The 16,430-nt window shown below is 42.8% G+C and overlaps 2 protein-coding genes across 2 annotated transcripts in view; one reads left to right on the forward strand and one right to left on the reverse strand.

The window, feature by feature from the left end:
- LOC138763339 (uncharacterized protein C3orf18-like) overlaps positions 1-4,240 on the reverse strand; it is a 73,835-nt gene extending 69,595 nt beyond the window's left edge. The window contains exon 1 of the mRNA XM_069937315.1: positions 4,192-4,240. The gene's annotated coding sequence lies outside the window, so the exon portion shown is untranslated. The remainder of the gene's footprint in view (positions 1-4,191) is intronic.
- Positions 1-16,430, forward strand: part of hemk1 (HemK methyltransferase family member 1) — a 149,711-nt gene that overhangs the window by 3,095 nt on the left and 130,186 nt on the right. Inside the window, exons 3-5 of the mRNA XM_069942336.1 lie at positions 389-508; positions 3,871-4,094; positions 10,750-10,841. Of these exons, the coding sequence (XP_069798437.1) occupies positions 389-508; positions 3,871-4,094; positions 10,750-10,841 (436 nt within the window). The remainder of the gene's footprint in view (positions 1-388; positions 509-3,870; positions 4,095-10,749; positions 10,842-16,430) is intronic.

Consider the following 16,430-nt stretch of genomic DNA (forward strand, 5'->3'; position numbering starts at 1 on the left):
AATTTAGAACTCGCCTTTCTTTTGAATTCTAACTGTAACTGTACAATTCAGTTGAGTAAAGCTTGAAAAGCAGCCACCAAGTTTTTCATTCTCACAACAATTTATTCAACTTAATTGTCAAGCATGGAGACATCAATGGAGGCGCAAGTACTTAGACGTTGACCCCAGCTCACTGACAGCTGCTAAGGAGCGGTGACACTGATGTACAATTTTCATGAACTATGATGACGACTATGGGGAAAAGATATCAAACAAGTACAGGACACTGATAGGCTATGTGAGTTACAACATTTTAGAATACAAAGAAGGATGTGAAAATTTTGACTCGGTTAGTTGGACAGTTTATATGTGAAGACTCGCAATGAAATTTTTGCCAGACATTTACTAGCTGCTCGGCAGCAGAAGCCAGGAGAATCGTTAGATGATTTCTTCAGGGAGTTGGAAAAGTTAAAGAGAAACTGGAATTTTCGAGATCATAGTGCAGAGCAGTTTGGAAATGAGGCAATGCGTGATGCATTCATTGTCTCACCTGCAATACGCCAGTGTCTCTTAGAAAACAAAACACTGGACTCACATACTGTTAATAACCAAGCTACTGCATTAAATGTAGCTCGACACAATAATGATGCTGAAGGAGTGTCACTGAAGGAGTCAGATAAGTAGTATACGGTTTTTGAAGCCAATGGACATTTATACCAATCTTGTAGGATTCCATTTGGAGTCACAAATCGATGCCTTCCAGTGAGCTATAGACAAGTTAGTTAGAGAAGAAAAACTGCAGTGTCTTCCCTTACCTTGATATCACTATTGCTGGACATACACAAGAGGGACATGATCAAAATGTAAAGAAATTCCTAAAGACCATTCCAGAGGCACCTAACACTTTTTTTGAATATTTTATTTTAAAGTTTTCCATACATGCAGTAGTCAAAATTCATATAATAATGCAAGTTCCAAAAAAAATGATGGTATTCACCCCTTCCCTAACACCCCTCCCCACCAGAACAGTTAATATAAAATATATAATATAGCTATATAAACATAGAAAAAGAAGAAAAGACATTTTTAGGATTGCACAAAGAGATGTCAACTAACACACATATAAAAGTTCTTCATTACAATTCAGAGGAAAATCTTGCAGGTCTGGAGGCATAGAGATGACTAAATCCTAATATTTGGGTACACGGGTACCAAATTTGCAAAAACAGCATATTTATTTCTCAAGCTATACATGCAATATTTTTCCAAAGTAATACATCTAATGGAATACAACTTTGAATTTCTGTTTGCCATTTTCCTGATGTTAAAGAAACGTCTGACTTTCAAATAACAGCAATACACTTCCTCACTATCACCAGGACTAATATAACAAATTTCAATTAGGAATCTGAATAATCTAATTTAGGAATTATAGTCTCAAAATTCTCCACCAAATATTGCTCAGGATTCAATAGAAAAACACCTGTAACTTGTTACAAAAATTTACTAATAGAAATCCAAAAAGGTTTAACTTTTAAACAAGACCAAGTAGAATGAATAAAAGTTCCAATTTCTTCACCATATCTAAAACATTGATCTGCTATATCCAATTTCCATCTATTTAATTTTTGAGACACAAGGTATAATGGATGGTGGGGGGAAGACTCTCTTTTATTTATTTTTCTCTGACTGTAAGAGACGCTGCAGGCAATTTCTGATGGAAAATCTGTCTAACTTACAGCAGACAAAAGAGAATTTTGTGTAATATGACAAATTTAATTACATGGCAATAAATTGAGTCTTGAAGTAAATTACACCTAATAGAGTACATTGCCAGAAATCACCATTGTAATTTGGTGAAAAAAATAGGGCACAACAATTTCCCACATATCACAATGAAATTAATGACATGATGTTGTTCTTATGAAATAAAATTATTCACAATATTTGAATGCATATTATTTGTGGGAAGAAATTTAAATCACATCAAAAAATACAGGGTAGATGTATTGTATTTAATGTACAACATAGAAATGGGTAATTCAGCATCGAGTCCACGCTGCTGAAGATCCAGCTGCGCTGGGTGGGTCACGTCTCCAGAATGGAGGACCATCGCCTTCCCAAGATCGTGTTATATGGCGAGCTCTCCACTGGCCACCGTGACAGAGGTGCACCAAAGAAGAGGTACAAGGACTGCCTAAAGAAATCTCTTGGTGCCTGCCACATTGACCACCGCCAGTGGGCTGATATCGTCTCAAACCGTGCATCTTGGCGCCTCACAGTTTGGCGGGCAGCAACCTCCTTTGAAGAAGACCGCAGAGCCCACCTCACTGACAAAAGACAAAGGAGGAAAAACCCAACACCCAACCCCAACCAACTAATTTTCCCCTGCAACCACTGCAACCGTGTCTGCCTGTCCCGCATCGGACTTGTCAGCCACAATCGAGCCTGCAGCTGACGTGGACTTTTACCCCCTCCATAAATCTTCGTCCACGAAGTCAAGCCAAAGAATGTACAACATATAAATGGGTAATTCAGCCATTTCGGCACATCTTAAACCCAATTTTCTGCCTCCCAACCTTCATCCTTTCCTTCTTTACCATGTCTGTCCCATGTCCATTTCTGCACTCCCCATTCCCTCTCCCTCACTCCATCACCCCCACAGTTCCTACCCACTCTGTCTCACATTTCACTCGTTTCCCTCCTCTCTATCCATCTTCCCATCCCATCATTCTCTTCTACCTTTCCTTCACGTGAACTCAGTTCTTTCTCCTACTCTATCTCTCAGCATTCTCCTCTTCCCACCATCCTATTGCCCTCCCCTAATGACTCTGACCTGCTCACCCCTATCTTAAAACACACTGAAAATCATTATTTAACATGGAATTCAAAAGAATGTTTCTACTTTATTAAGAAAGTTTATTTATTTATTTATTTAGACATGTGGCACAGTAACAAGCCATTTCAGCTCATGAGTCCATGCCTCCCAATTTACACCCAATTAACTTACACCCTGGTATGTTTTGAACTGTGGGAGGAAACCAGAGCCCCCAGAGAAAACACATGCAAACATGGGGTGGACGTAAAAACTCCTTACTGACAGCGTGAGACTTGAACACCGGTCCGGTCCCCATCACTGGTGCTGTAAAAGCATTGCATTAACCATTACGCCACTCATGCCGCCCTTAAGTTAATTTAAGATTCATAGAGAGATCTAAACAGCATGGATATGGGCCATTTGGCCCATCAAGTTTGTGCTGACAATCAACCACATTTATTCTATTCCTGCATTAATTCCATTTTGACTTTTCTCACCTGAAATAAGGTTCATTTGGAAATCTAACAGTTCAGCCAAACAAACCTGTTCCAACATTTTGCATCTCCTGTGCGGAATGTTCCAAACCCTTTTTGCAGCTATTCACAAATCTGATTTATTGTCAGAGTAAATACATGACATTACACACAACCCTGAGATTCTTTTTCCTGCGGGCGCTTATTGGCTGGACAAAAAAAAAACTGTACACAAACTAATAAAGAACTGTAAACAGAATGTTTACAAACTGACTAGCAAATTGTAAAAAAAAATCAATAAAGCACAAAAATAAGAATCCTTAAATGAATCCCAGATTGTTTGTTTGCTGAGGACTCTTCAGGTGGAGGGGTAGCAAATATAACCTGGCAACCAATTTGTACCCTGTAAATGTGGAGAGTGAACTGGGAGATAATGAAGGAGAAGCCAGAAACTTTCACGTCCATCCGAAAGCAAGCACGTTAGAAATGGGCCCTTGTGGCTGGGCTGCACACCGGCTGTAATATATCGGAGGGGTAGCTCCATTTCTTTTCGCCCTATCCTGGAGTCTTAGCAGGTAAAGATTTGAAAATATCGCCCAGTGAGCCGCAACCATTCTGCAAGCGACTGGTTGGTGGACGTGAGGCAGAAGGAGGAGGAGGGGGGGGAGGAGGGGAGCGCGCACGTCACTGGCGGCGCGGAACTCCCGGGGCGCTCCGAGTTCCCCGTCCGCCATATTTCAGGGACGTACACGTCTGCGGGCAGGAGCGAGCACGGGCCGACGAACGAGTACCAAAAGGAGAGGCAAGGAGAGAATAAAATTGAGGTATAGACGTGGGTTGGACCAATAACCTAAATGATGAGGATAGACTGTGATTCTCACTGAGAAAAGGTGAACAGAGAGGAAACTTGGCGGCACAGACCTGCTCGGCTTGTAGCGCGCCGCCATTTTGTTGTACGGATTGATGACGCCACGCCCTATGTTCCCGTGTTTTGAAACCCCCACCCCAGTCTGCTCCCTGCTGATGGTTCACTGAGAGGATGCAGTGACTGTCCTGTTGGGCAAGTTCGTAATAAGGAGGCCCATTGATGGGTTACAACGTAGGATGTAGGCCATTTGGCCTGGTGGTTGTTCTCTACTTGCTACTCACTGCCAAGCGTGTACTTGGAATAAAGAGAGCAAAATTGTTCTGATAGATTGCTGAGTAGTTTTACAAGAGGAGATTAAATACACTGTACCTACGCTCTGTGAGCGCTCCAATGGATGTTGAGGATGGAGCGGAGACAACGCTCACACCCCTAACGTCGAGGTACTCGAGATGGCAGAGGTCGACAGCATCGAGTCCACGCTGCTGAAGATCCAGCTGCGCTGGATGGGTCACGTCTCCAGAATGGAGGACCATCGCCTTCCCAAGATCGTATTATATGGCGAACTCTCCACTGGCCACCGTGACAGAGGTGCACCAAAGAAAAGGTACAAGGACTGCCTAAAGAAATCTCTTGGTGCCTGCCACATTGACCACCGCCAGTGGGCTGATAACGCCTCAAACCGTGCATCTTGGCGCCTCACAGTTTGGCGGGCAGCAGCCTCCTTTGAAGAAGACCGCAGAGCCCACCTCACTGACAAAAGGCAAAGGAGGAAAAACCCAACACCCAACCCCAACCAACCAATTTTCCCTTGCAACCGCTGCAATCGTGTCTGCCTGTCCCGCATCGGACTGGTCAGCCACAAACGAGCCTGCAGCTGACGTGGACTTTTTACCCCCTCCATAAATCTTCGTCCGCGAAGCCAAGCCAAAGAAAGAAACCTACGCTCTAAACTTCAGAATAGAATCAATCGGTGATTTGGACAGAATAAAATCTGCTGGAGGAACTATAGGTTGGCAGCAACAGTGGGAGAAAAAGAATGGTCAATGTTTTGGTTAGGAACCAAAGCAATAAGATACTGGAGGGACCCAATGAGGAGTCAGTTAATAGACCCTTTATTAATACTGTTCAGCCTGCTGAGTTGCTCCAGATTACAGCTTCTGCAGTCTCTTCTCTGTTTCTGACCCTTTATGTAAACTTTATTAAGTTCATGCTAACTGGGCCAGTGCTCAATTCCCATATCTTTGAAAAATAGGTCTGTCTTCTCTTTAAGCACTTCCTGTAACCTGGCCTTCTCAACTCTATAGGATAGAGAATTGCATTGTTGTTGAGGACACCCCACCCCCCAGAAAAAAAAACATCTCCACAATCACTTTAGGATTTTGGATGTTTTAATAAGACCATCCTTGTTCTTTTAAAGTCCAAACAAATATACTTTAACTCTCATTACAATGATTGACCTGGTGTATGCTGACTAGGCTGTCTCCAACCCAAGTAAATTTCCTCTTGAATAAGAGGACCAAACTGTACTTCAGCCTCAAAGTGCTGTAAAATTGCAAAACTTCTGTTTTTGAACACCATCCCCTCTTGCACTAAAAGCCAATGGCTAAATTTGCCTTAATTACTTGCCTCACCTGCATGCTAACTTTTTTTCCACAAGTACATTTAGATCCCTCCATTCATTTGCGATCTCTCCATTTTGGCGATAGTGTTGTTTTTTGATCCTTCTTACCAAAGTGTGTGACTGCACATTTCCCTGCACTAAAATCACCTCAATGCTGCAGACTCTTCTACAGTACTTGGTATTATAACATGTTTGACTGTAATTATAATTGTAAAACTACTGTATTGCCACTAATAACTTTCAGGGGAGGAAATCTATTTGCTTTTTCAAGACTGGCCTGGATGTGGTTCTAAATCCAGTAGTGTGACTTAAATATTTTCTGAAATTGCTCAGTAATACACTTTTCAGACCAATTTAGGATTGTTAGGTAGTTTATTGTCACATGTACCAAGATGCAGTGATACATTTTTTTTGTGAGCAGACCAATTGGTCATTTCATACCTCTTACAAGTAAAATGCAGAACAGAAATACAGATACAAAGGGAGAATGCTTGGTACAGAGCAAAGGCAGCATAATTTTACTGTTCTGGGGTTATTAAGGAGTCTGATAATGGTGGGAAAAAAGTGTCCTTTCAGTGGTGCACTTGTAGTTGTTGTTCAGGTAAACAGGTCACATGCAAAATTCCTCAGTTTATTGCTAGTCTTGCTGGACATGCCTATATCCAAATAAATAAATCTCCTCAGTTACAAAAACGCATTTCTGAAACCATTTGGGTAAAATGGCCAAAAATCAAATCAATCTCTAATCATAGCGATTGGCAAAGCAGGCTAGAGGTAATGAATGACCTCCTCTTGCTCCTGGTTCCGTTCTCATTGCATCAACCATGCTAGTTTCTACTTGAGCTTCTCCAGCAATTCTTTGAACTGTATCACCTTTGGGGTTCCTCCCCCAGCTTTTCCCCCTTTAAAGATGTAATTTTACCTATTTTAGTCTTGATAAAAGGTTCAGACAGACTATTTCTACCCATGCATGCTGTCTGATCTGTTGAGTTCCTCCAACAATTCTTTGAGTAAACTTGAAGAACATCATATTCCGTCTTAAACCTAACGACATGAACGCTGATTTCTTGAAATGTAGGTAACCTTCTCTCCTATCAGGTTCCACTGTTTCCATTTCTACCTACTCATGCATTTAATTTTTTTCTCTCTGTAATTTTTCATTCTCCCCCCCACCCCCAATGGTTTCTACCACTTCCTGTCTCACCACTTGGTCTGCTCAGTTACTACATGAGCACTTCCGCCTTGTTATCATGTTCTCACAGACTATCACTACATATGTGATGTACCTTCCATGTAGTTACCTCCCTTCATGGTTGCTGCTTCTTATAGGACCAAAACCCTCATTGGTACCCCATTATGACAATGCTTTCTCATTTTGAGACTGCTGCCATAAAAGGGAAATATGTTCTTGTGTCCTTCAAGATAGATGAAGATTATTCATACAGTATAATTTTGTAGATCTTCACTGATTTTCCACATGTTAAATGGACAAACTGACTGAAGTAGATGGTTGCATCTTTTTGTTTTCAGAAATCCATCCAACTAGGCAAGAAATTCCAGGGGCACTGCATGACAAGTCTACAGTTGATTCAAGGTCTTCAACCAAACTAAGATGCTGCTAATGTCAACAAAATTAACAGTTCATGAAAATTAGTGTCGTAGCGACTCCTGTCTCAAATATTACATGGAATTAACAAGAACGATGACCAGGGTGAGAGCTCAGTGTGTGCCCTGGAAAGTCCTCACAGTATACCACCGCTTTTTGGCTTCACCTATGAGAGTAGCTCGCAGCAGAAGGGAACCTTGCCTCACCTGCTTTTCAGCCACTTTCTCCAGAAATCTTTGCAGCTCCGTACCTGCAATAGGAGCAGACTGTGTGACCCACTGGCAAAAGATATTTGAACAGAATGGAATATCAGAACCATTACTCTCGGCTCAGCACATAATTTCCCATGTGCTTGGAGGAAAAACTGTTAAGTATCATGAAATTCAAATCCAGGGTTCTTTTTTCTTTCAGTAAAATTGTTTATTATCATGTGTGCCGAGATACAATGCAAAAACCTTGTTTTGTGAGCTATCCAACCACATTGAGTACAACAAGCAATACCCAAAAGTACTGGAGAAACTTAGCAGATCACGCAGCATCTATAGAAAGCAAAGGGTAATGAATATTTTGGGCCTGAGCCCATCGTGAAGGTGCAAAAAGCAGGCAGGCACCTGAATAAAAGGAGGGGGGAGGGGTGGGCAGAGAGGAGGAAGGAAGGGGCAGGAATCAGAGCCTAATAGCAAGAGATCATAGGTTGGAAAACAGAAGAGGGAAAAAAAGCTGAGAAGTGATGGGGAAGGGGATGGTGAAAAAAGGGGTGGGGAGTTGGGGGGGAAAGGAGACAGGGATAGGGAGAGAGTGGGAGGGGTCTAATGGAAACCGAAGTTGAGTTAATGGTGTCTGGTTGGAGAGGCAAAATATAGTGGAACCCCGATTTAACGTAAATTCAGATATAATGCGATGAGTCATTGGACCACAATATATACAAGATATATAACATCCATGTTCCATTCTTTGAGATAGGATGTGAAGCAAGCCCATTTTAAAAGTTGCAGTACCAGGGAATGGCCACCCTGTGGCGCAGTGTATGTTTAGAAATGGCATATTTAAATGATTGTACAGAAATGTTTATCTTGGTGGGGAATTCATCGCATGCATGAAGGGGGGTGTTTGTGCTGCCACGAACGGGGCATGTAGATAGAGTGGTGAAGAAAGCATTTGGTATGTTGGCCTTCATAAATCAGAGTATTGAATACAGGAGTTGGGATGTCATGTTAAAATTGTACAAGGCACTGGTAAGACCAAATATGCAATATCGTGTGCAGTTTTGGTCACTGAATTACAGGAAGGATATAAACAGAATAGAGAGAGTGCAGAGATTTACAAGAATGTTGCCTGGGTTTCAGGGTTTGAGTTACAGGGAAAGGTTGAGCCGGCTGGGACTTGATTCCCTGGAGCGTAGAGATCGGGGGGTGATTTGATAGAGTTATTTAAAATTATAAGGGGGATAGATAGAGTCAATGTGGATAAGTTTTTTCCATAGAGAGTGGGGGAGATTCAATGAAGAGGATATAGATTGAGATTACCGGGGGAAATGTTTAGGGGAAACATGAATGGGAATTTCTTCACTGAGAAGATGGTGGAGTGTGGAATGAGCTTCCGGCCAAAGTAGTAGGTGCAGGTTCGATTTTAATATTTAAGGAAAAGTTGGATAGGTATATGGACGAGAGATGTGTGGAGGGTTATGGGCCAAGTTTTAAGGGCGGGGGTGTGCGCTGCCGTGAACAGTGAGGGGGGGGGGTGGATGGAAGGAAGGGGTGTGTGCTGTACAAATGGAGGGAGGGGATTGTTTCTGCCATGATTGATGTGTGTATGTATTGTACACCGTGAAACCCTGATTCAGTGTGACCCTGCTTTATTCACGATACTAGTGTTCACCTATCATCTGCCAGCCTGTGATCCTCCCCCACTCCTCTAACCCACCCTTTCTTTTAGGTATCTCCCCTGTTCCTGCTGTTCACATGGAAGGCTGAGAACATAGAATTTTCCAGCACAGCACAGGTCCTTCATCCCACTAAGTTGTAAACCTACTCCAGCACAATCTAAGCCTTCCCAACCATGCACCCAATATCCACTATTTCATTGTGCTTATTGAATAGACTTTTGAATGTCCCCATTGTACCAGCCTCGACCACCATCCCGGCAATGCATTCCAGGCCCCCACTACTCTGTGTAAAAACAATTCACCTTTCTGGCCTGAAATGCCAACACTTCCCACGGAAGCTGCCTGACCCGCTGAGCTCCTCCACCACTTTCTTTGTGTGTGTGTGTGTGCTCCACTTTTCCAGGATCTGCAGACTTCTTGTTTACCATGCCTGTCTGGCTCTTGCTTCTGTCCTTGAAATGACCTGAGGCTCTGAATTGTACCAGCCCAATAAGAAAATGGCAGAGATCACTCCTTGGCTAGGAATGATTAGGTTATAAAGCAAGAAACAAACTGCTGGAGCAGCAAGTCAGGCACCATCTATGGGGAAAGGAACTGCTGACATCTTGGATCAAGACCTTGCATAAGAACTGAGAAATGAGTCCTGATGCAGGGTCTCACCCTAAATGGGAACAGTTCCTTTCCCCATGGATGCTGCTGGACCTGTTGGGTTTCTCCAGCAATTTAATTTGTTTGCACCAGATTCCAGCATCTTCTCTCTCAGGTGTCAGTTTATTGTGAAAGTTTAAAAAAAATGAATTGGGTGAATTCTCGAAGCCCTTGCAAGGCTGTAGGGAAGTTTACGGATTAGCTGGCTCATTGCTTGAAAAGAATAATGTGAGCACAGTGGGCCATGTGGCTGCTTGGGGGTAAATGGTGAAGACTGCAGATGCTGGAACCAGGAAGCAACATACTCTGCCTTGGCAGTCGCCACCCAAACAGCATCAATTTCAACTTCTCTGATTTCTGTAATCCCTCCTTCCCCCAGTTTTTATTCCCCCACCCCCATTGCTTTCTCTTATCTCTTTGGCCCCTTTAATCCTCTCTTTAACTTCACCTACCAGTCACCCATATCTTCCTTTTTCTAGCTCTCCACCCCTTCCCTTCCTACCAGAGAGCATCTTTCTCAGCCTTTGCCCCCTTCCTCTGGTCCTTTCTTCCCCCTCCCACCTGCCAGCCTGTGCTTCCCCACCCATCCTTATTTGGGCTACAAGGGTTCAGGACCGAAATTCTCTCCATGGATGCTGCTCGGCTCGCTGAGTTCCTCCAGGACTCTTGGGTGTGGTCATATGGGCTCTGGTGTGATATCATTCTCCATTTCCAATCGGTTCATTGGCATAAATTGGCAAATTTTTTTCACTGTAATTTTTTTCTACCATCCACAAGCAACAGTGTGGAGAATGAATGCAGCAACTACGGTCACACCTAATACCAAATTCCCATTTCCTTTCTCGTTGCAGATTCACAGCCTTGGATCCACAGCCCTGACTTGCCCACTCACTCCAGAGCAGAAGCAGACAATCTGGGATTTGTGCTCCAAGCGCCTTCAACAGTACGATACTTAAAATAAATTTGTATCATTCCTTCCCCTTCTGAAAAGTGTAAAGCAAATCAGAGTTCAGTTAGCTCAATGAGTCCCAGTTTTTTTTAAATTACTGTTGGTTAATTCACAAAATTACTGGCATGTATTGCCATGAAAAATGGGGGTGAACCAGTTAGAATAGTTGCAGTTCTTCTGGTCAAGGTTCCTTTGTGCCATAGGGAAGGGGGTTACAGAATTTGACCTCAGTACCAACAAAAGAACAAAGCTGCATGCCTCTATGCCTACTGTTCAGACTAGCACCAGGTCAACTGCTCAGATTCCAGCAGCATATTTTATTTCCCAAACTATGTGGAAACGGCTGGATTGTACATCTCTTCTTCATTTGGAAATTCTGGCAAAAATCAAAATGCAAGAAGATGGGACAACACAGCTTAAAATGCACTGTGAATCTAGTGTCAGCATCTCCTCATGGATGGGTTTGTGGATAGGAAAGGTTGAGAAGAAAATGGACCACACACAAGCAAATGGGGCTTGTTCAAATACATGGTAGGCATGGACAAGTTGAGCTAAAGGGCCTGTTTCAGCAGTATCAAAATTTAGCTTTGACTCTAATTCCACCTCAGTGCAGGCCATTGACCCATGAGTGATTAATGAATAAAATGGAACCCTAGAATACTTGCTGCAAAGCAGGAAGTCATTTGGCCCATCAACTCTACCAATTTCAGCATACCTTTCCTATTGGTCTCATGACTCCATTATCTTGCTAATTACTGTAGCTCAAATGCTTGTCCAGTTCAGTTTTGAACACCATGATTCCATCATCCTCAAGCTCAAGGTCATGATTGCAGTTTGAATATATTGCCCAGGACTTTAAATCTTTATCTTTTGCTTCTTGCATGATCCACTATTGGAAACATGCCTCAATTTACCCTCTGTTCTCCAATGTTTTTGCATTTCCTCTGTACTAAACTAGCCATCATAAACTTGTGGGCTGTTAAATCTCGTCTAAAAGTTTGTGCTCCCAAGAGATGAACTCCAGCTTCTCCATTCTAACCTTCAAGGTAAAATCCTTAGAATCACGCTTGTAAATCAGATCTGTACCCTCTCGGTTATCCTTTCCTTCCTAAAGTCCAGTAATCAGAATTGAACTCTATACTCTAATTGTGAGCTAACCAATGCTTTAGAAAAGTTCCAGAGAATTCCTCTGAGATCATCTGTCCTTTCCTCTGTTAAAGTCAGTTCCTCCAAGTCAAGGATGATAAGTTTGCATGAAACACGAGCACAGTACAAGTCCTTCAGCCCACGATATTGTGCTCCATCACAATCTAATCTTTCCTTTCCTCACACCATAACCCTCCATTTTTCTTGCATCCTTGCCTGTCTTGAGTCTTTTAAATCTCCCTATTGTACCAGCCTGCACCATCACCCCTGGCAATGCACTCCAGGCACCCAGCACTCTCTGTGTGAATATTTTTTTGTTTTAAATTGTCTCTGATATCTCCCTTAAACTTTCTTCCACACACATTAAACCTGGTGATAAAAGTGCTGGCTTTCCACCCAATCTAAACCCCTCATAATCTTATCCTAATTAAAAAGCAGAACCAAAAATATGGTAATCTCTGGATTACTACCTGAGCCATGGGAAAATTGGCACAGGATCCAGAAGATTAGAGAGTTGAATGTGTGGCTCAAGGATTGGTGTGGGAAAAGTGGGTTCCAATTCATGGGACCTGGATCCTGGTGAATCGCATAACTAGGACTGTGGACAGGGCTTTAAACTAAGTAGTAGGGGTGTGGGTTCAACAGATTGGAGAATGATGGATAAAGTAAAAGAGTATGGATAAATTAAAAGCAAAAGTTCCAAAAGAGTCAAATGCAAAAGAGGCAAAGATTACCAAATGTTAAAAGGACCAATGGGTGTAAGGGCACTTTATCAGAATGCCCATGGTATTCAAAACAAGGTCAGTGAACTAGTGGCACAAATCAGTACAAAAGGGTGTGATTTAGTGGCCATTACAGAAACATAGTTTCAGGGTGGAGAAGATTGGGAATTAAATATCCAAGGATATAAGGTAAGGGAGATGAGGTAGCACTCTTAGGTAAGGATGAGATCAGGGCAATAGTGAAAGATGATGAAAGATCTAAGGAGCAAAAAGTTGAATCCATCTGGGTAGAGATTAGAAATAGTAAAGGGGCAAAAACATCACTGGTGGGAGTTGTCTCTGGGCCACCCAACAATAACATTACAGAGGCATAGGCAATAAACCAAAGCATGTTAGGATGGAACAGCAGTTATCATGGGGGACTTTAACATGCACATCGACTGGGTGAATCACATTGGTTGAGGTAAACTTAAGGGGAACTTCATAGAATTCATACGTTATGGCTTTCTTGAACAGCATGTCACTGAACCTACAAGGGAACATGGATTTGGTCCTGTGCAATGAGACAGGTAAATTAGTGATCTTGTAGGAGATCCTCTTGGAAAGAGTGATCACAACATGATTGAGTTTCTCGTACAAATAGAGGGTACAGTAGTTCAGTTTAAAACCAGTATGTTATGCATAAACAAGGGGATGAGGAAGGAGTTGGCCACGGTAGACTGGGAGTGCAAGCTATATGGAGGGACGACTGAGGAACAGTGAAAGACTTTCAAAGAGATTTTTCATGGTGCTCAACAGAAGTATATTCCAGTTAAAAGCAAGGACAGGAAGGGTGGGGGCACCCAGCCTTGGATAACTAAGGAAATAAAGGAAGGCGTCAAACTAAAAGCTCGTGCATACAAAGTCTCCAAGAGCAGTGGGAAACAAGGAGATTGGGAAACCTTTAAAAAGCAACGAAGAACTATGAAGCAAGAAATAAAGAGAGGGAAGGTAGACCATGAAAAAAGATTAGCACAAAAAAAATGGACAGTAAAATTTTTTATAATTATATTAAGTGCAAAACTGTGGCCAAAGTGCAGGTTGGTCCCTTGGAAGATGAGAAGGAGAAATTGATATTTGGTAATGAGCAAATGCCTGAGGCTTTGAATGACTGTTGGCCTTCACAGTGAAGGACACGCCGAATATGCCAAAGATAGATGTTATGGATGTGATGGGAGGTGAGGACCTGAATGTAATAGTTATCACTAAAGAGGTGGTACTGAGAAAACATGAGGGTCTAAAGATAGATAGTCCCCTGGTCCAGTTTATTGATAGAAATGCCAGGTTATAGTCAAGGCTTTGGTGATAATTTACCCAAATTCTCTGCACTTTGGACAGGTCCTAGCAGATTGGAGGACGGCGTATGTCAATGTCGCTATTCAAAAAAAGATGTAAACAAAAGGCAGGGAACTATGGGCTAGTTAGTTTAACATTGCAGTTGGGAAAATACTTGAAGTTATCATTAAATAAGAAATAGTGAGGCATCTGGAGTGAAATGGATCCATCAGGCAGATGCAGCTGTGGATTCAGCAAAGACAGGTCCTGTTTTACAAATTTATGGGAGTTTTTTGAGGATATAACAAGCGCAGTAGATAGAGGAGCAGATGGATGTGGTTTATCTGAATTTCCAGGAGGTGTTCAATTCGGAGCCACATAAAAGAGATACGTAAGATAAGGATGCATAGAGTCAGGAGTGATGTATTAGCAAGAATAGAAAATTGGTTAACCAATATAAAGCAGAGTTGGGATACAGGGGTTTCGGTTGACAATCGGTGGTGATCGAGGTACTGTAACTGTTCACCATATATATTAATGATGTGGAAGAGGGAACAGGGTGTCGTGCATCTAAGTTTGCTGATAACACTAAATTGAGTGGAATTGCAAATTGTGCAGAGGATACAGAGAGTCTGCCCAGAGATATAGATAGGTTAAGTGAGTGGGCAAGGGTCTGGCAGATGGAGTGCATTGTCGGTAAATGTGAGGTTATCTGTTTTGGAAAGAAATATGGAAGATAAAATTATTATTTAAATGGCAAGCAATTGCAGCATGCTACTATGCAGAAGGACTTGGGAGTGCTTGAATCAAAAAAGATTGGTTTGCAAGTGCAACAGGCTATCAAGAAGGTAAATGGATTGTTGGCCTTCATTGCTTGAGGGATTGAGTTTAGGAGCAGGGAGGTTATGCTGCAACTGTGCAAGGTACTGGTGAGGTTGCATCTGGAGCACTCCATAAAATCATGGTCTCCTTACTTTGCAGGCGATGCAGAGGAGGTTCACCAGGTTGATTCCGGAAATAAGGGGATTAGCCTATGAGGATAGATAGAGTCATCTGAGTCTTGCACTCACTGGAATTTAGAAGAATGAGAGGGATCTTGCAGAAACATAAAATTCTGAAAGGCATAGATAAGATCAAGGTAGGTAAGTTGTTTCCATTGGTGGGGGAGACTAGAACGGAGATGAGGAGGAACTGCTTTTCCCAGAGAGGGTGGTGAACCTGTGGAATTCACTGCCCATTGAAGCAGTGGAAGCTACCTCGGTAAATATATTTAAGACAAGGTTGGGTAGATTTTTACCAAATAGTGAATTAAGAGATAAGGAGAAAAGGCAGGTAGGTGGAGATGATCCTATCATCAGGTCAGCCATGATCTCATTGAATGGTGGAGCAGGCTTGATGGACCAGATGGATCCTACAGTACGTTTCTGATTATCCAAAATGCTTGAGATCGTACATGTATCGGTTAATGCATTTAACCGGATATCTGAGAAATGCCTTTAAGCAGCTCAGTTTAAGCAGCAGAATGTTTGTATTGACCTTTGCCGATCCTGACACCTTCCCACTGCCATCGCCGAACCTGCCCAGGTGCCCAAGGTCCCCGCTCGGATCCCCGACACCTCCACACCACTGTCACAGAACTTGCCCAGGCACCCGAGGTCCCCGCTCGGATCCCCGACACCTCCACACCACTGTCACAGAACTTGCCCAGGCGCCCGAGGTCCCCGCTCGGATCCCCGACACCTCCACACCACTGTCACAGAACTTGCCTAGGCACCCGAGGTCCCCGCTCGGATCCCCGACACCTCCACACCACTGTCACAGAACTTGCCCAGGCGCCCGAGGTCCCCACTCTGATCACAGACTTCCCACCGCCATTGCTGAACCCGCCTGGGAGCCCGAGGTCCCTGCTCCAACCACAGCCTAGTAGCATCAGCATAAAACAACAACAAAGAACAAAGGAAGGTTTTTCAAGCATGGAATTACGTTTAATTCTTACCTTGAGCACACGTGAGCTCTGTTGGATTCAAAATGGTGCTACAGTGCGTTAGAATCCCACTTGAGCATGGCAGGTTAAAAAAAATTCAACTTTTTTCAACTTGCGATGTCATGTCGCCATCAAAAATCTTTGCGGATAATTAAGAATTTTGGTAAAGTGGTTTTTGGATAATTGGAAATGTACTAAATTTCTTATGTTCTTTTATACCTCTTTGATCACCTCTCATCCTTTGTTGCTCCAAAGAGAAGGGCCCTATCTCTGTCAGTCTTGATTCATAAGACATGTTCTCCAATCTCGGCAATGTCCTGGTAAATCTCCTCTGCACCTTCTCTGAAGTAACTATATCCTTCCACTCATGAGGTGACCAGAACTGAATGTAATACTCCAAGTGCGGTCTGATCAGAG

This window comes from Narcine bancroftii, chromosome 5, assembly GCF_036971445.1.
Source record: "Narcine bancroftii isolate sNarBan1 chromosome 5, sNarBan1.hap1, whole genome shotgun sequence".
In the NCBI taxonomy this organism is placed as follows: Eukaryota; Metazoa; Chordata; class Chondrichthyes; order Torpediniformes; family Narcinidae; genus Narcine; species Narcine bancroftii.